This window comes from Schistocerca americana, chromosome 3, assembly GCF_021461395.2.
Source record: "Schistocerca americana isolate TAMUIC-IGC-003095 chromosome 3, iqSchAmer2.1, whole genome shotgun sequence".
NCBI lineage: Eukaryota > Metazoa > Arthropoda > Insecta > Orthoptera > Acrididae > Schistocerca > Schistocerca americana.
In genome coordinates this window covers 761,181,256-761,202,738 of record NC_060121.1, presented here as the reverse complement: position 1 = coordinate 761,202,738, position 21,483 = coordinate 761,181,256, and the positions used below count along the sequence as shown (strand labels likewise).

Here is a 21,483-nt window from a genome sequence, read left to right as displayed (position 1 = left end):
GCCCTGTGTCTACAACCTGTACTCGTACACCCATTATGAATATTACCGTACAGCGGAGACGTATTGATTGAAAGACGCATGCCCGGTGTTGGCGGATAAAAATGATATTTAAGTGCGAGTGTTGTTCAGAAATACTATGACATTTCTTCAGACATGCATGTATGACGGAAGGACCGTTTAATCGTATTTCTGAACAACTCTGGCACTGCATTAGTGGATAAAAAACTACCGTTCGTGACTTAATAATAGTAATTGTTCTTTATAGTACCCGTCATTTTCTGCTTCCCCAAAGCATCAATCATTGGGTTATATCAGTCTATTTATGAACACAGTTGGCAGAGGCAGCAGAATAGACATAACTGCTGCATCACCGACGCCACCCCGTTATAACCTCTTTAATCCTGATACTGCTGTGTGGCTGAGTAATCAGGCTGGCAGCCTACATAGAAGTGACAAAGGGTATGAAATAACGATATGCACATAACGCAGGTGGCGGCTGTATCGCGTACACGAGGTATAAAAGGTCAGTACATTGGCAGAGGTGGAGGAGATTAGTGTTTAGCGTCCCATCGACAACGAGGTCATTAGAGACGGAGCGCAAGCTCGGGTTAGGGAAGGATGGGGAAGGAAATCGGCCGTGCCCTTTCAAAGGAACCATCTCGGCATTTGCCTGAAGCGATTTAGGGAAATCACGGAAAACCTAAATCAGGATGGCCGGAGACGGGATTGAACCGCCGTCCTCCCGAATGCGAGTCCAGTGTGCTAACCACTGCGCCACCTCGCTCGGTAGTACATTGGCAGAGCAGTCATTTGTACTCAGGTGATTCATGTGACAGGATTCCGACGTACTACGGAAATTAACAGACTTCGGACGCAGAATGGTGGTTAGAGCTAGACCCATGCGACATTCCATTTAGGAAATCGTTATGGAATTCAGTATTCCCAGATCCACAGTCTCAAGAGTTTTCCTAGAATACAAAATTTCAGGCATTACGTCTCACCATGGACAACGCTCTGGCCGACGGCCTTCATGTAACGACCGAGAGCAGCGGCGTTTGCGTAGAGATGTCAGTGCTAACAGACAAGCAATACTTCGTGAAATAACCGCAGAAATCACTGTGGGACATACGACGGAAATGTATTCGTTAGGCCGGCCGAAGTGGCCGTGCGGTTAAAGGCGCTGCAGTGTGGAACCGCAAGACCGCAACGGCCGCAGGTTCGAATCCTGCCTCGGGCATGGATGTTTGTGATGTCCTTAGGTTAGTTAGGTTTAACTAGTTCTAAGTTCTAGGGGACTGATGACCTCAGAAGTTGGGTCCCATAGTGCTCAGAGCCATTTTGTATTCGTTAGGACGGTGCGGCGACATTTTACGTTAATGGGCTACGGCAGCAGAAGACCGAAGCGAGTGTCGCTAACAGCGCTACACCACCCACAGCGTCTCTCTTGGGCTCGTGGCCATATCGGTTGGACTCTGCACGACTGGAAAACCGTAGCCACGTCAGATGAGTCCATATTTCAGTGGATAATAGCTAATGGTAGGGTTGGAGTGTGCCACAGACCCCACGAAGCCATGGACCCAAGTTGCCAACAGGGCACTGTGCAAGATGATGGTGGCTCCATAATGGGGTGGTCCACGTTTACGTGGAATGGACTGGGTCCTCTGGTCCAAATGAACCTACTATTGACTAGATGTGGTTATGTTCGGCTACTTGGAGATCATTTCCAGCCATTCATTAATGGAACTTTTGTAGATGATAATGCGCCAGGTCACTGCGCCACAGTTGTTCACGATTGGCTCGAAGAACGTTCTGGACAATTCGAACGAATGATCTGGCCATCCAGATCGCCCGACATGAATCCCAGCGAACATTTGTGGGTTATAATCAAGATGTCAGATCGTGAACATAATCAAGCACTGGCAACATTTCGCAATTATTGACGGCTTTAGCGACAGGAGACTCCCAACTACTCGCTGAGTCTATTCCACGTCGAGTTGCTGCGCTACACCGAACAAAAGGTGGTCCCGCACGGAACTGGGATATATCCCACGATTTTTTGCACCTCAATATATTTCAGCCTTGGTTTAGGATTGTATTTTCCACACATCAAGTGGATTTAACTAACGCTTCACACTTGTTCAAAATTGCCCCGTTGTTCACGAACGATTATAGAAAATTTGTCCTATAATCGAACGAGCAACAGCTTGGAATGCCGATGTGATTGAAATTTCCGCCGGATGGTAGGTGGCAGCTCTGCAGCCACTGCACGGAAACTGGGTATGGAGCCACACACTGCGACGGGGCTTGTAGAGCACAAAGGTAGATGTATGTGCCTCAAGAGACTCACCACAGTTGTGACGATGTCCACCAGCTGATTGTCGCAATCGGTGATGGTGTCCTCCGTGGTGCGCTGTATATCCAGGTTGGGATACGGCTTCTGCTTTGGATCCTCCTCGCCGTCGAACGGGATCGTGCTCAGCGTTACCGGAATGCCTCGCCGCACGAGGGGCGTCGTCAGGAATATGCGGTTCCGCTGGTAACTATCCACTGAAACCGAGTGAACGTAGGCAGTTAATTTTAGGTTTATTGTCTGGTATCTAACAACATAATTCACTGCGACAGCAACATGATTACATCGCATCAAACGATATTGAGTTCACCCACAGCAGCGTATTCAACCTATCCTAATGCTAAGTTGCCCCTCCGCTTTGTGTTCAGTTCCCCATTACGTCATGAACTTATATTACAGCCTGCTATATTTTGAAAACCACGTTTTGGTAGTAGTGTGTTTGTTTGCTGCTATTTGTACACAGATCTTCACAAACTAAATTGGAAATCCTTTGTTTCGAAACCATAGTGGCGTGTATCAGCAACATACAAGAATACGAAGATTTAATGTACGGACACTGTTATTAAACCATCGCCTCCATACCATCGTGGTTTTTAAGCAGTAACATATTTCACCATGATACTGTGGTGCATCTATTATTGTGTTACAAACAACTTTCTCGGTATGGCAACCACAGTTCAGAGACATTGTGAGTAACAATGAAAAGAAAACACTCAGATTCAATCACCAGCAAAATATCATAAAAATTATAAAAATTAAAAGTCAAGAATGATGAGGTGTTTCCAAAAGCCACGTTGCTGTATGAAGGTACTTTATTTGCAATGACCGGCTTCACGTCACTAAGGACACATCTTCAGCTTTATCTGCGAAATCACTTTGTCAGACTGTTTTGAAATGGTATAAATTCAAAATCATACGTACTGTAACTATTCAACAAAAAGCAATGACAAGTACTCACAATGCCTATATTTTCCTAATAGGTGGATGGTTACAGAGTCTCAACATTCGGGAAGTTATACACGTTAAGAGTCAAAACACACTGGAGGCTTGTCATAATAAAATTTAGTACATGCAACAGACGCTTATAAAAATGTACAGAGCATAACTGATCAATGAATCAGGCCTAGAGAAAAGCGGGAAAAACCAAATAATGAATGGAACGCTACTGTAACCGTCAATAAATCTCTAAAATTTAACCAACATCTACTGAAAGTACTATACGTATACATGATATATCATCCAAAAATAATACTGTAGTATGGAACCGAAACGTTGAGAATGGAAGAAACCGAGAAAATAGCTTACCTGATGACACCATGCAGGATATAAGATATGGTAGACACCATCTGTATGAAATCAATGTAAGGGCGTACTTCCGCCGTATTGCTAAAAGTTCGATGTGATGTGGGCAACACCTGTACGCTAGCAATACACTGGAAGGTGGAAGGCCATGGTGTCATGGAGGAATAGAAAGTAAACACACGAACAGCTGCAAGGCGTTCCTAGTTATGATTTCAACCTCTTAATTTGTAACATCTCTCCACGTCAGATCATTCCATATGCTATCGGTTTGGGTTTCTAAAATTATCACAAGAAGAAGCTTTGAATTTACGTTTTTCCAGTTTTGTCATCTACGGAAAAGAAGTCTCTTTGTATTTCTTTGCATTAATTTCTTCTTTTTCTTGTATACTAACAAAATATAGGGAAATAAAATATGTAACTCTGTTGTAGTAAAATAATGCAATGCTGGTAGTAAAGAAAAAAGGTCACGATACGTAAATAAGTGTAACCCTCGTAAGATGGGCTGCCAATTACCTTGAAACGTCACCATGGAAAAATAAACACCTTTAACAGCAGCTGGTTGCCGCTAAACGATAATAAATTACCTTGAGTTTCAGCTGTTACAGTGATCTAACACTACAGTGGACAAGAATTATTTACTAATTTTAATACGAGGAAGAACAGAAAAACAAAATACGGCAATCAGTATGGCAACCCCAGTCGACAAGCAATATTTTCGATTTTTGGCCACAGGCAGGTCACAGGAATTTTAGAAATTTAGGGTGTCAGTCACCACAAACACTGTTAGCAAATATTTTTAAGTATTTGTCCAACAGTACTTTTGATGACAGATCGGATAGGTGTGGGTAATTTTTGTGACACTAAATAAATTAAGCCGTCACTTCAATGTTCATTCTAAAAGTCTTAATCGGATCCATTATACAGAAACCAAAATACGAACAACAAAATGGGGAACATCCGAAACTACGTAAAGTGTGGAGTACAATGTCAGTGCCTCGCAGGCCGATTTGAAAACAATTGCTGGATCCATCCCTTGCGCGCCGTGCTGCCCACCCTGTTGCACGCTTTCAATCGACGGAGACTTCTTTGATATCAACAAATCCAATGAGGTTGTCTTTCGTTTTCCTCATTCTTTCATTCATTTGTATCCATATTCCCTGATTTGTCGTGAAATGAAAGTGATTTGTGTCCAGTAAAGTTTTTTGGTTAGCAACGTACAGTCTTGATACTGATTTACTCACACTTCGCCAGCAATGAATTATGTTTCTCTGCACATCTTGCGATAAGTTTAATGCACTGTAGTTTTGGATGCCCCTTCAAAATATTGTTTAGTTACTGTACCTGCCAGACATATTACAGTTTTGAATGGAACTCATGACCGTTGCTGATATCCTTGAACTCAATTTATTCCGGTGAATTAAATATGTATCTTACTTATTTATTTTAGAGTAATTTCCTCCTGTCTCTGTGGGATAGATCTCGTGAGTATACTAGCTCGGCTGTCTGGAGGCTTTACGTAGGGGAGTTATATAGCGGTGAGGCAGAGCTTCTTTCTTTCAGCGCTGAGCACGAAGGCGAACGAGTCTGTTGCTCGCGGTTTTGAGCGTATGCCCTTCTGTCAAAAAACGTCACTCTGCAGTCATTAAATGGAAACCTGCGATTATTAAAGGGAAAAATATTAAAATTTCGTAACATGCAACTACGAAACAAACGACATCAGATTGTGCATCTTGACGTCACAAGTCGAGTGCAGTACTGCACGATGCTGTACAAAATGTGTTTTTTGACAGTCACTGATATGTATAAACGATAACCGAACCAATACTTTACGTTATGCAGTTGTCAAACCAATGTTACCATACGCGTAAACAATTGTCAGTGTATCTGAGCTGTACAGCACACGCATACTAACCTAGTTCATCTGAAACTTAATTCGATAAAGAATAATATAGAATCTGATCACCAATATTCTAATTGACTACAGCTCAATACAGCTAATGTCGGAGTGTTTTACCTGTACTTTTATCCTTCTACCAAGCGATTTTCCTTTTCGTAATCCAAATTAGACCATCATTTAAATAAGCCATAATTTGATTTGACGGGTGCCACGTAATAACCAAATGTTCCACGTAAATGAGCAAGAAATTGTGCTCTATCTTGGCATGACACACTTGTGCATATATAAGTTTTTGTTTGTAGTTTGTAATTTTAAAAGTAATGAACGACAGCATCTTATTGTTTATTTACTAATATTCACCGAATATGCACATAGTTGGGTTGGAAACCGACTAGCGTAGGGAGGCGTTCACGTCAATACGTTTAACTGCAAGGAGACAAATGTACTGGTATATTCAATTATGGTTATTTGAGCAACACTTTTGTGACAAGTCATGAACATGATTAGCGTTGTCTTGTTTCCGTTTTGTGTTAAACTGGCGGCGCCGACACCCCTCCCGGTCTTTTAAGATCGGTCGGCCTTCGGACGTTCGTCATCGTCAGCCTTTCACATTTAGAGCTGATGAAGAGTCCGAGTAGTGTTCGGCCGGAGATTGAACTCGGCTGGAGGGCGGCATCGCAGTCGCGCTCGTCAACAATTAGAAATTTTGTCGGTGCCAGAGTTTGAGCAGCACTTGGGGGATGTTGACTCTTTACGGTACTTTTCAGTGACGTATGCTGTCACGGCTGCAAAACTAAAACATTACACATATTTAAGTTTACTCCATAACGAACTTGGTAGAGTGAATGTGCGTCGCCACCAAACAATTTCAGTACGGTATAACCGGCATTCGGGCTTTGGTTTTACAATCTAGTTAGCTGATTCCACTGGGGACTGTTGTAAATATGATTATTATTGACGCAATCTACACTGAACTTAATTGTGATTTTAATTCGTTTACTTAAGGTGGAAACTGACATCAATTTAACAATTTTATGAATTTTTATTTTTTATTTATCTTTCTTTGTGTTTCTATTGCAAATGAACTTCGTCACTGTTATTACTACAGTACTTAGTAGTTAGGTTACACACTTTTACTCATTTTATTTAGCTTTTTTAGTGGTAATTTATTACTGCAGTGTGTGCAGGAGTTCGTTTGTGCTTGCCTACCCAATCCCACAATAGATACGGAGGTCTGCAACTGCAAAGGCACACTTTGTTGTCAGCGTCGTTTACTGGCCCTGACTTCAAGAATCCTAGTACTAATCAGGGAACGCAAATGCAAATTGTCTCAACAAGGGGGAGTCGCCTTGCACTTTGGGATCTCTTGCGAACTTCCTAAGTTCAAACTGTCGTTCATCGGCACTTCGGCTTTCACATACCAAACGTTAGCAATTTGAAAATCGTAGTTACACGGAATTATGTTTCATTCAGTTTGCCTGAAATTATGTTTAATCTCACAACCGGAATGTGAATTTTGGTATTATGCATTGCGTCTTGCATCGTATTTTGCTTAGTTAAACTTAATTTAAACTGCTGGCTGTGGCCTTATTATTTAAATCCAATAATTATATATAGTTATTAATGGAGAGCACTTATTGTGTTATCAGTATCTTTTTTAGTTCTTGAGTTTGCTCTTGCAGCAGTAATCTACGCATATTTTCTCAGTTTCTTCTTCCACATCTCTTGCTCGTCAGAAATGGTACAGAGAATTTCCACTTCGTCTTATCATTTTTTACTGTATCAATTTCTCACTTCATAGTTTGTTTCCTTGCTATACTCTTTAAGAATGCTGTGCAATTATTAATCATAAATTTTTGCGTTCAAGGTTCCGCTGTTGTACGTTTATACGTTTATATCCAGCTACCGCAAGTACACAGTGAAATGCATTGCGGAGAGTTCTTCCTGTTGTAGCGCGTTCTCGGTCCATTCACAAATGAAGAGAAGGAAGAACAACTTTTAAATGCCTCTATTTATGAGTACACTGTTCTTAGTTTAATCTGGTGCAAGCTGAGCGATACTACTTCTGGGGCTGTGGTATATAACTAGATAACTCTCTTAATACTGCTTCTCGAAATATCGTAAGTATTTTACAGTGGGATACTTGGCCTGTAGCTTCAGCAATCTGCCAGTTCCGGTTTTCACCATTTTCCTGACACTCCCCCGTGCTTCAGTCCGGAACCGCGCGACTGCTACGGTCGCAGGTTCGAATCCTGCCTCGGGCATCGACGTGTGTGAGTCCTTAGGTTAATTAGGATTAAGCAGTTCTACGTTCTAGGGGACTGATGACCTCAGATGTTAAGTCTCATAGTGCTAAGAGCCATTTGAACCATTTGAACCACTCCTCCGCGAACCAAACAAACCAGCGACCATTCCCGCTGCATCACATGTATAAGTTCATTATAACTTCTTTGTTAGCTCTGCTATGAGTACTACAAAGATGAGTAATATTCTATGATTGTATTTTATATTTATTGCAGTTACAGACCATGTAATTAATTTAGGTCTGTGATAACCGCCTTCAGATCTGAGTACAAACAATTCTACATCAACATCGAGCCAACATGTGTTTGAAGATTTTCATCGTTTACAAAACTTAATTATCTGGCATAAAATATTGATGTATAATACGGATTTTCTAACTGTGTCGCAACTTCTGATATTATGGTGGTTTACATGAAAGTCTAGACTAGCTGCATTTTTACAGTATCCTCTATATGAACTGTAGTCTCACATCAGCTCTACCTACGACTGAGCCCATTTGATCATTTAATTTTATATCCCCAGTGCTTTCCATCTTTAACTGTGACTTACCGATATCATCAGAGCATATGTCATATTTACGCCTCCTACAAAGGGTATCCAGCACAGCATACCTCGCGCAATCTACCCAGCAGATAATCCAGTGGTGCCAGCTAACATAGAAATTACCTGTACTACAGCAACTCGATGGGTCTGCAATTGCTCATTTGGACTGTTATAACTTCCCCAAACCTATTTTGCCGGATTTCTAAGTTTGTCACTCTCTTATCTGTTTCCTCTTATTCCCTTCTCTGTTTTATTTTATTACAGGGTGAGTCACCTGGTGGGAAGTTCAAATTTTTGTGGGAAAGTAGGTCAATTGTGCTGTTCCACTAACATAACTCTCCCACACCTCCCATCCCTTCCCCTTCTGTAAATTGTCAGGAAAAGGTCTCAGTCTGTGCTGGGCTGCCTGATACATTTCTTACGTAAACAATTTGAGCTGTCATAGGCAGTAGTTCCATCCAGTATGATCACAAAGAGTTCCAGAGTTCAACTGACGTAGTTCGCAACAACGCCACTAGGGGGCGCTGTCGGCCCTCCCTCTCCCCTCCCATTACGTAATCCAAAATGGCGGTCTGGGGAAAATGGCAGGAAAAGGACTCAGTCTGTGTGCAGCTGCTGGACTGGGAGGACACACTTTTTTTTTTTTTTTATCAGTCTACTGACTGGTTTGATGCGGCCCGCCACGAATTCCTTTCCTGTGCTAACATCTTTATCTCAGAGTAGCACTTGCAACCTACGTCCTCAATCATTTGCTTGACGTATTCCAATCTCTGTCTTCCTCTACAGTTTTTGCCCTCTACAGCTCCCTCTAGTACCATGGAAGTCATTCCCTCATGTCTTAGCAGATGTCCTATCGTCCTGTCCCATCTCCTTATCAGTGTTTTCCACATATTACTTTCCTCTCCGATTCTGCGTTGAACCTACTCATTCCTTATCTTATCAGTCCATCTAATTTTCAACATTCGTCTATAGCACCATATCTCAAATGCTTCGATTCTCTTCTGTGCCGGTTTTCCCACAGTCCATGTTTCACTACCGTACAATGCTGTACTCCAGGCGTACATCCTGAGAAATTTCTTCCTCAAATTAGGCCGGTATTTGATGTTAGTAGACTTCTCTTGGCCAGAAATGCCTTTTTGCCATAGCGAGCCTGCTTTTGATGTCCTCCTTGCTCCGTCCGTCATTGGTTATTTTACTGCCTAGGTAGCAGAATTCCTTAACTTCATTGACTTCGTGACCATCAATCCTGATGTTAAGTTTCTCGCTGTTCTCATTTCTACTACTTCTCATTACCTTCGTCTTTCTCCGATTTACTCTCAAACCATACTGTGTACTCATTAGACTGTTCATTCCGTTCAGCAAGTCATTTAATTCTTCTTCACTTTCACTCACGATAGGAATGTGATCAGCGAATCGTATCATTGATATCCTTTCACCTTGTATTTTAATTCCACTCCTGAACCTTTCTTTTATTTCCATCATTGCTTCCTCGATGTACAGATTGAAGAGTAGGGGCGAAAGGCTACAGCCTTGTCTTACACCCTTCTTAATACGAGCACTTCGTTCTTGATCGTCCACTCTTATTATTCCCTCTTGGTTGTTGTACATATTGTATATGACCCGTCTCTCCCTATAGCTTACACATATTTTTTTCAGAATCTCGAACAGCTTGCACCATTTTATATTGTCGAACGCTTTTTCCAGGTCGACAAATCCTCTGAAAGTGTCTTGATTTTTCTTTAGCCTTGCTTCCATTATTAGCTGTAACGTCAGAATTGCCTCTCTCGTCCCTTTACTTTTCCTAAATCCAAACTGATCGTTACCTAGCGCATTCTCAATTTTCTTTTCCATTCTTCTGCATATTATTCTTGTTAGCAGCTTCGATGCATGAGCTGTTAAACTGATTGTGCGATAATTCTCGCACTTGTCAGCTCTTGCCGTCTTCGGAATTGTGTGGATGATGCTTTTCCGAAAGTCACATGGAATATCGCCAGACTCATATATTCTACACACCAACGTGAATAATCGTTTTGTTGCCACTTCCCCCAATGATTTTAGAAATTCTGATGGAATGTTATTTATCCCTTCTGCCTTATTTGACCGTAAGTCCTCCAAAGCTCTTTTAAATTCCGATTCTAATACTGGACCCCCTATCTCTTCTAAATCGACTCCTGTTTCTTCTTCTATCACATCAGACAAATCTTCAACCTCATAGAGGCTTTCAATGTATTCTTTCCACCTATCTGCTCTCTCCTCTGCATTTAACAGTGGAATTCCCGTTGCACTCTTAATGTTACCACCGTTGCTTTTAATGTCACCAAAGGTTGTTTTGTCTTTCCTGTATGCTGAGTCTGTCCTTCCGACAATCATATCTTTTTCGATGTCTTCACATTTTTCCTGCAGCCATTTCGTCTTAGCTTCCCTGCACTTCCTATTTAGTTCATTCCTCACCGCCTTGTAGTTCTGTATTCTTGATTTTCCCGGAACATGTTTGTACTTCCTCCTTTCATCAATCAACTGAAGTATTTCTTCTGTTACCCATGGTTTCTTCGCAGACACCTTCTTTGTACCTATGTTTTCCTTCCCAACTTCTGTGATGGCCCTTTTTAGAGATGTCCATTCCTCTTCAACTGTACTGCCTACTGCGCTATTCCTTATTGCTGTATCTATAGTGTTAGATAACTTCAAACGTATCTCGTCATTCCTTAGTGCTTCCGTATCCCACTTCATTGCGTATTGATTCTTCCTAACTAATGTCTTGAACTTCAGCCTACTCTTCATCTTTACTATATTGTGATCTGAGTCTATATCTGCTCCTGGGTACGCCTTACAGTCCAGTATCTGATTTCGGAATATCTGTCTGACCATGATGTAATCTAATTGAAATCTTCCCGTATCTCCCGGCCTTTTCCAAGTATACCTCCTCCTCTTGTCCTCTTGTGATTCTTGAACAGGGTATTCGCTATTACTAGCTGAAACTTGTTACAGAACTCAATTAGTCTTTCTCCTCATTCATTCCTTGTCCCTAGCCCATATTCTCCTGTAACCTTTTCTTCTACTCCTTCCCCTACAACTGCATTCCAGTCGCCCATGACTATTAGATTTTCGTCCCCCTTTACATACTGCATTACCCTTTCAATATCCTCATACACTTTCTGTATCTGTTCATCTTCAGCTTGCGACGTCGGCATGTATACCTGAACTATCGTTGTCGGTGTTGGTCTGCTGTCGATTCTGATTAGAACAACCCGGTCACTGAACTGTTCACAGTAACACACCCTCTGCCCTACCTTCCTATTCATAACGAATCCTACACCTGTTATACCATTTTCTGCTGCTGTTGATATTACCCGATACTCATCTGACCAGAAACCCTTGTCTTCCTTCCACTTCACTTCACTGACCCCTACTACATCTAGATTGAGCCTTTGCATTTCCCTTTTCAGATTTTCTAGTTTTCCTACCACGTTCAAGCTTCTGACATTCCACGCCCCGACTCGTAGAACGTTATCCTTTCGTAGATTATTCCATCTTTTTCTCATGGTAACCTCCCCCTTGGCAGTCCCCTCCCGGAGATCCGAATGAGGGACTATTCCGGAATCTTTTGCCAATGGAGAGATCATCATGACACCTTTTCAATTACAGGCCACATGTCCTATGGATACACGTTACGTGTCTTTAATGCAGTGGTTTCCATTGCCTTCTGCATCCTCATGTCGTTGATCATTGCTGATTCTTCCGCCTTTAGGGGCAATTTCCCACCCCTAGGACAAGAGAGTGCCCTGAACCTCTATCCGCACCTCCGCCCTCTTTGACAAGGCCGTTGGCAGAACGAGGCTGACTTACCACTGGATATATTTCGTAAACCACATCAAATACTGACGAACCGACTCCATAGACCGAACGTGAGGAGAGGGACTAGTGTAATTGTTTAATACAAACCATACAAATATGCACGGAAGTATGTTTTTTAACACAAACCTACGTTTTTTTAAATGGAATCCCGTTAGTTTTGTTAGTTGTATTTGATGTGGTTTGCGAAATTTATCCAGCGGTAATGTTAGGTGACTCACCCTGTATAAGGGTGCTAAGTTCGAAAAAATGCGCCTCTTAACGTAATCTAATTTCAATAGAAATAATTATAGAACTGTGAACGATATCAAGCTGCAGCACGTGGTTCTCACTTCGTGTGACGTAATAGCAGGAAGCGCTGGAGACTGCCGTCATCGAATGAAACTCTCGTTTCACTTGCCATGATTTTTCACGAGGTCGTTAGTACTGAATGGAACTGAGTCCCATTTTATACCGTTCGCTATGTACTGAATCATCAGTTTTGCAAGATAGAATACCAGTAGATCCTACCCATTTTTATTCGTTAACGAAGACGGTATGCTCATCGTGTTGGATGGAGATTCATCTGACCTTAACCGAATTCTCAGATCTTTCCCATCCTCACTTGTTTGTTTCGTGAGCAGACAGAACACTCGTTTTTGAGTTATACTAAAACCGCGCATGTCTCTTAAATGCCATACACCTGCACAGTCCAAGTTGGGTCGTGTCTACACTGTAAGACATCTGGGGAGGCCTGGCGAGAAAAGAATTGTGTCAAAAGCTTAGTATATTCGCTGTTTATTATAAAAGGCTGATATTGACGATAATACGATGCCAAGCTTGACCTGTGTGACTACATTTCTAAGGACTGCATTATTTGACACCGATTTTCATAATAATCGTGTGATATTGGATTATCTTCAGGAGTGTATCGGCCAGAATGGCTATCCATTTCCTCTGATCCGGTCCCTCAGGTTAGAGTCAGTTTCGTTTGGTGGCTTAATTTCTGTGTTTCACACAGTGGTGACGCATGGTCGTCTTTAATATGTAGCAGATGCGTGTGTACGAAACCTGTAACTGTCTGTTATTTTACATCATAAGCTGACTGCAAAGTTCATAGCTAAATGTCACCAAACTTTAGAACTACTTGTGGTGTCACCGCCAGACGCCACACTTGCTAGGTGGTAGCTTTAAATCGGCCGCGATCCATTAGTACATGTCGGACCCGCGTGTCGCCACTGTCAGTTATAGCAGACCGAGCGCCACCACACGGCAGGTCTCGAGAGACTTACTAGCACTCGCCCCAGTTGTACAGCCGACGTAGCTAGCAACAGACACTGACGAAGAATCTCTCATTTGCTGAGACGATAGTTAGCATAGCCTTCAGCTAAGTCAATGGCTACGACCTAACAAGGCGCCATTAGCATTATATTGCATGTATCTAAAGAGTCTAACTTGTATCGTCAAGAGCGATATACGAATGATGGATTAAAGTTAAGTATTCCAGAAGCTACGTACTTTTCATTATAGCATTCATTACGTATCCTGTTTCAGACCTCACGCCATCCTGCGTGAGCTTATAGCGTGTATTTCGGCTTCCTCAAACAACACGGTGTTGGCACTTCCGCCGACACTTCACTACTTATGCATCTCCATTATCAGGATTAACTACGCCCCAAGGGAGACCCTTTGTTATAACCTTCCATCGTTCTTGAGTTATTTTATTTCTACATTAGGGGGCTCTTTGTGTGAATCGTTCACTACCGAAAGTGATTCAAATGAAAGGTTTATCCTTCCCAAAATTTCCTATTGCCACTCTGCACTCTCTCTCCTCCTGAAATATTATTAGTTCTACAGTAAACGTTCAGATTGAAGAGGCTGGTATTTTTTATGTTAATTAAATATGCATTGTGCGATAATAAATACGTATTTATAAAGAATGCAAGAGGTATATTTCTAATTGGAGTACTTACTCGTCACATCATATACCAGAACCATTTTGGGGTCGTAGCGTCCGGTTGCCTCCATTTCCTTTTCCAACGTCCCATCGTCTCCGAAGTCGAATTTGATCTCTTTGGTTGCCTTGATGGTCTCCAGCTTCAGCTCCTCGGAAGCGCCCTTGCTCCTCGTCACTGGGGACGCCTTGCCGATACCGTGAGCCGCTCTGACATGACCGCCGTGCCTCCTGGCGTGGCTTGACTTGCGGTGAGCGTCACCAGCCGCCACCAGCACCAGCACCAACAGGGCAAAGGTGCACACGTGAGATCCCATTGGATACGGCTCGCACCTATTTGTAAATATTTTGTATATAAGATTCAGTACTGTAACAAGTTACAGTATAGCAAACGAGAAATTAACATCTCTATAGTTGTGACTATTTTAATGGTAAAATGAAATGAAGTAATTCATATATCCACACGGAGAATTAGAACTTTTACATATAAATTGCTGAGTCAATAACAGCCAGCTACAGCAAGAGTGCTCCTTGAAAGCACCCTGCCGGTGGGGCTTAAATGCTAGGTAATGATGTAGCCTGTTTATCAGTTATCTTAAATACGGGATGGCTTGCACACGGCTAATGCTACGCAACACAGAGACGTGGATCGGAACATTTAATGACCGTGTGCCTAACAGAGTGTTCCTGTTTCGCCTTGAAGCTTACCATTTCAGTGCTGCAACTTCAAACAAAAATTTAATCCTGAAATTGTTTATGTAACTAACTGCAAGTTGAGGGTGCATGCAAAATATGAGAACCGCAAATATTAGGTACAGATACACATAGAGTCTACCAGTAAAACATACTAATTTGGGCTGCACGTTTCAGACTATTACGGTCGCACAACAGACGTAAACTGTGATTAGTATTTCACGCGCAGTGGCCCACTTTCAGTACATTGGAGCCTAACGTCGTGCTGTCCAATCACACAGTTCGCTTAACAACACCTCAGTCACTCAGAAATAGCTGTTCTAATTATTACACTACTGGCCATTATGATTGCTACACCACGAAGATGACGTGCTACAGACGCGAAATTTAACCGACAGGAAGAGGATGCTGTGATATGCAGATAAGTAGATTCTCAGAGCATTCGCACAAGGTTAGCGCCGGTGGCGACACCTACAACGTGCTGACATGAGGAAAGTTTCCAACCGATTTCTCATACATAAACAGCATTTGACCGGCGTTGCCTGGTTATACGTTGTAGTGATGCCTCGTGTAAGGAGGAGAAATGCGTACCATCACGTTTCCGACTTTGATAAATGTCAGATTGTAGCCTATCGCGTTTGCGGTTTATCGTATTGCGACATTGCTGCTCGCGTTGGTCGATATCTAATGACTGTTAGCAGAATGTGGAATCGGTGGGTTCGAGAGGGTATTATGGAACGCCGTGCTGGATCCCAACGGCCTCGTATCACTAGCAGTCGAGATGACAGGCATCTTATCCGCATGGCTGTAACGGATCGTGCAGCCTCGTCTCGATCCCTGAGTCAAGAGGAGGGGACGTTTGCAAGACAACAATCATCTGCACGAACAGTTCGACGACGTTTGCAGCAGCATGGACTATCAGCTCGGAGCCCATGGCTGCGGTTACCCTCGACGCTGCATCACAGACAGGAGCGCCACCGATGGTGTACTCAACGACGAACCTGGGTGCACGAATGGCAAAACGTCATTTTTTCGGATGAATCCAGGTTCTGTTTACAGCTTCATGATGGTCGCATCCGTGTTGGCGACATCGCGGTGAACGCAAATTGGAAGCGTGTATTCGTCATCGCCGTACTGGCGTATCACCCGGCATTATGGTATGGGGTGCCATCGGTTACACGTCTTGGTCAACTCTTGTTCGCATTGACGGCACTTTGAACAGTGGGCGTTGCATTTCAGATGTGTTACGACCCATGGCTCTACCCTTCATTCGATCCCTGCGAAACCCTACATTTCAGCAGGATACTGCACGACCGCATGTTTCAGGTCCTGTACGGGCCTTTCTGGTTGCAGAAAATGTTCGACTGCTGCCGTGGCCAGCACATTCTCCAGATCTCACGCCAATTGAAAACGTCTGGTCTATGGTGGCCGAGCAACTGGCTCGTCGCAATACGCCAGTCACTACTCTTGATGAACTGTGGTATCCTGTTGAAGCTGCATGGGCAGCTGTACCTGTACACTCCATCCAAGCTCTGTTTGACTCAATGCCCAGGCGTATCTAGGCCGTTGTTACGACCAGAGGCGGTTGTTCTGGGTACTGATTTCTCGGAATCTATGCACCCAATTTGCGTGAAAATTTAATCACATGTCAGTTCTAGTGTAGTATATTTGTCCAATGAATACCCGTTTATCATCTGCATTTCATCTTGGTCTATCAATTTTAATAGCCAGTAGTGTAGTTTCTTGTAATTACCGTTAGTTCGTCCTGACGCTGCAACCAGCCACTCTACGAGTGTATCTCCTATATATTTTGATTGCACTCGGTTCGTAAGTCCTTCTTCATTTATAATGTTCACTGAATTATGGTCGAGTCCACAATTGAGGCTAAAAATTACGTCGACGAACACACGAATGCAGAGAGTATACTTCCCACAAAAATTTAGTGTTAAATTTGCTCATGAAGTCTGATGTTCCCTGTATACCTTCTATGATGAAGGTTTTAACTCCATATGGGCAACACAACAGGTGGCATTTTCAAGGCGGCGGGTCCGGTTATGTTAGAGGCGTCCACAACAAAATCTCACGCACAATTCCTTAACTATCACACTCTGCGCTCTCGAGAGAGGCAAATGCCGGTTCAAAGGCGGACAAAGACACTGCAGTGCGCTTACATCTTTAGTATTGATTCGAGCGTCGTAATGGACTGGTAAACATTTTGGACTTTTCAAGAGGACTTTGACGAATTTCGTTCTCGAAAACTAGTCATGTTTTCTGGAGATTTTAATGGAGCCCTCTGGGAAGGTTGATTCTTTTGGCACGACATATCCGCTATATTTGCGTTGCTGAGGTGGTGCATAAAAGAGCAGATGCCTGATTTCAGGTAGTGACTTAGCTTCAAAGTTGATAATCACGAAGTAGATTAATTTAAGGAATTCTGCTATCTAGACATCAAAATAAACTGTGACGGACGGAGCTAAGAGGACATACAAAGCGAAGTAGCCTAGCACTAGAAAAATGGAATTCCTGGCGAAGAGAAATCTGATAGTACCAGCCATAGCAAGAAATTTCTGAGAATACACAATTGGAGCACAGCAGTGTGTGGTAGTGAAAACCGTAATAGAAGAGAATCGAATCATTTGAGATATTGTCCTACGGATATCGAAAACTAGGTGAACAAATAAGGTATGAAAAAGGAGGTTCTCCACAGAATCGATAAGGATGGGAATACATGTAAAACAAAGACAAGAAGAAAGGATATGATGATGGGTGATCTGTTAAGACATTAGGGTATAACTTCCATTGTACTAGAGGAAGCTGTAGAGGGTAAAATTTTAGAGGAAGACAGAGACTAGAAAACCAGCAGCATACAATTGACGAGGTAGGTTGTGCAAGTGCTGTTCTGAGATGAAAGGTTTGACAAAGGAGAGGAATTCGTGGCGGGCGGCATCAAACCTGTCACAAGGTTTATGACACAAAAAGAAAAAAAAGGAAGTGACCCGCACATAAGAAGGCGGGATGGCACGACGATGCACGGTAGCGAGGGGGAGTGAACCACCTTAAGCTTCAGTCAACAGCGCTATTTCATCTCCTCTAGCTTTCGCGTGCACTTCGAGATGTGCGTAAAATATTTAGGATTAATTATCGTGTTCATATGCAAGGTGAGGAAGCTTAGCTGTTGTCGCGGTAGTAATAACTTGAATAAAGTAAACACAACAAATGTTGTGTTAACTAGCGACAGCGTTAGTTTTCGCAGCATGCAAATTTGTGTAGAGAGAGTCATAAGCAGAGAAAGAGCCAGTGCCGTGGCTACTCTAGAACTGAAAGTTATCAGGCTAGGATATAAGCGGAGCACGTGGTCTTGGACAGACAGAGGGCACAATGGTAACACCACAAAATATGTTCCGTCCTCCCTGTGCGGAACGCATCACACAGTTGCGTTCTTACCCCGGCAGTCCAAAAGGTTTCGGGAATGGATTACCAATAAATGGAGAAAAGTTAATACGGTACTTCTAATGTTTCAGGTGCTCTACCTAGTCGCTCCCACGCTTAAATAGAATGTACAAAACGTTCATACAACTATGCGAAACTGCTAAAAGTGTGCTTATTTGGAATGTTTATTCAACTCGCTGGTCACATCCGCACCTGCTTCGGTCGTGAGGGAAGGATCAGAGACCCATTCTGCACTTTGTCGTTCTGTGGTAGATTCCTATAGATAGCAGCCAAGTCTTCTCATCCGTGATGATATTTTGCATAAAAAAATTGCCCGCGGTTTTTTTTTTCAATTGTTCGGAAGTCAAGATGTGCTGACAAACCGCTCACACTTTCCTCTCTTTCAAAACGTTCGGGAGAATGTCTTGAGCAACTTATTCAGAGATGATGAGGTCGTTGTTCCACTGCTATCTGCGACACAACAGTGTTGCCACACTACGGTCGTAGTACACTACTAAGCTCTGCCTGCCCGCAACTGACTGGTGGAATGCAAATCTGTTATGTACAATCGTTACGTCAATTTCCCACAGTAGTTAATGTATTGAAGTCACTTTTACGTCAGGAAAAAATAAGTCCCCGAACTTTCCAGACGGACAATGTGGTCGCACACCATGCTACACAGAAGCGCCAAAGAAACTGATATAGGCATGCTTATTCTAACGCAGAGATAAGTAAACAGGCAGAATACGGCACTGCGGTCGGCAACGCCTACGTAAGACAACAAGCCTATAGCGCATTTGTTAGATCGGTTACTGCTGCTACAATGACAGGTTACCAAGATGTAAGTGAGCTTGAATGTGGTGGTGTAGTCGGCACACGAGCCATGAGAAACAGCATATCCGAGCTGTGGATCAACTGGGGGTTTCCCGATCGACCATTTCAAGAGTGTGCCGTGAAAATCAGGAATCCGGTAAAACATCAAATCTCCAACATCGCTGTGGGTGGAAATAGATCTTGCAAGAACGGGACCAACGACGACTGAAAATCGTTCAACGTGACAGAAGTACTATCCGCAAATCTTTCGCAAATTTCAGCAGATTTCAGCGCTGGGCCATCAACAAGTGTCAGCGTGCAAACCATTCAACGATACATAATCGATATAGGTTTTCGGAGCAGAAGGCCCATTCGTCAACCCTTGATGACTGCACGACACAAAGCTTTACGTCTCGCCTAGGCCTGTCAACACCGACATCGGACTGGTGATGAGAAGACACATGTGGCCTGATCGGCCGAGTCTCGTTTCAAATTGTATCGAGCGGATGGACGTGTAGGAGTATGGAGACAAGCTCATGAATCCATGGACCCTGCATGAATCCATAAATTTTTCAAGCCGGTGGAGGCTCTGTAAGGGTGCTGGGTGTATGCAGTTGGAGCGATATGCCACCCCCGATTCGTCTAAATACGACTGTGACAGTTGACACGTACGTAAACGTCCTGTCTGACCATCTGTCCATTGTGCATTCCGATGGACTTGGAAAACTCCAGCAGGACAATGCGACACCCCACACGTCCAGAATTGCTGCAGAGTGGCTCCAAGAACACTCTTCTGAGTTTCAACACTTCCGCTAGCCACCAATCTCCCCAGACATTATTGAGCATATCTGGGTTGCCTTGAAACGTGCTGTTCAGAAGAGATCTCCACCCTTCGTACTCTTAAGGATTTATGAACATCCCGGCAGGACTCATGGTGTTCCCTGCAGTACTGCTTCAGACAGACGAATCCATGCCACTTTGTGTTGCGGCGCTTCTGCGTGATCGCAGGGGCCCTACACGATATGAGGCAGGTGCATCATTTTCTTTGACTTTTCAGTGTAGTTCGGTGCGGTGGCAGTACATACACTGTTGCCTGGACTGCCGTAACTGGTGAGCACCGCTTGCAAATTCTCGAGCAAGTGCCATACAAACAGAGTTGTAGTAGCCGGAGGGTCATTTAGCATCATTAGAATCTATTTCCTGAAAAGTAGATTTTTACGAGACTCGCCTCTTGTTAGACTAACTTTAACATCTTACCACTGTGCAACTCATCACAGGGTGAACGACGTTAAGCAGCTTTTAGTAGTAACAGGGTGTCCTGCATCGTCTTTTGCGAAGATTATATGTGAATAATGCAGCAGAACACGACAGTGACATACAGAGCAATCTCTTTTCCTCCTGGTGTAAGAATCATTTCCTACATCGCCCTTGTGGCCGTACATCTCTAACGTTTATTGAGGTAGCATTCAGCCGTGCAGAACAGACTTTCGCCATTCCTACAAAGCAAAGTTTGGTTTTTCAATCAAATACTACAATACCTTAATATTATTACTCAAGTAATACCGTTCGTACCTTGATGATACTGTTATATAATTCGTTCAAAATTTGTTTCAAACTGGACTTCTCAGGATGGTTTCATGCGGTCGGCCGCATTTTTCAATCCCATGACATATTCAGCTCAAATTAATGACCACCGCCATGTTCGACGTCAGCGTACAATTATCACTCACAGACGGCAAGTTGTAGCACTAGCAGAGGCGGGTATTATAAAGCGTGTCGAGGGAACGCGCAAACAGTCGCTGTCCTAGTGTGGAAATTGAGCGATTATTCTGACGTCCAAAGCAAATTGATAATTGTCTTCCGGGGCGATGGTGAAAGCATTTCTGTAATGGCTAAGTTTCTAAACTCTTCGCATGCCGCCTTCGTTACACAGTATCCAAAACCGAAGTAGAGGCAACTGTCGTGCACGATGCGTAATACACTACTGGCCATTAAAATTGCTACACCACGAAGATGACGTGCTACAGACGCGAAATTTAACCGACAGGAAGAAGATGCTGTGATATGCAAATGATTAGCTTTTCAGAGCATTCACACAAGGTGTGACACCTACAACGTGCTGACATGAGGAAAGTTTCCAACCGATTTCTCATACACAAACAGCAGTTGGCCGGCGTTGCCTGGTGAAGCGTTCTTGTGATGTCTCGTGTAAGGAGGAGAAATGCGTACCATCACGTTTCCGACTTTGATAAAGGTCGGATTGTAGCCTATCGCGATTGCGGTTTATCGTATTGCGACACTGCTGCTCACGTTGGTCGAGATCCAATGACTGTTAGCAGAATATAGAATCGGTGGGTTCAGGAGGGT

At 43.2% G+C, this 21,483-nt stretch overlaps 1 protein-coding gene across 1 annotated transcript in view; it reads right to left on the bottom strand.

The window, feature by feature from the left end:
* Positions 1–21,483, bottom strand: part of LOC124605660 (protein yellow-like) — a 50,030-nt gene that overhangs the window by 18,842 nt on the left and 9,705 nt on the right. The window contains exons 2-3 of the mRNA XM_047137494.1: positions 14,201–14,514; positions 2,348–2,547 (exon numbers count right to left, since the gene is read on the bottom strand). Coding sequence (XP_046993450.1) covers positions 2,348–2,547; positions 14,201–14,498 — 498 coding nt within the window. The 5' untranslated portion in view covers positions 14,499–14,514. The remainder of the gene's footprint in view (positions 1–2,347; positions 2,548–14,200; positions 14,515–21,483) is intronic.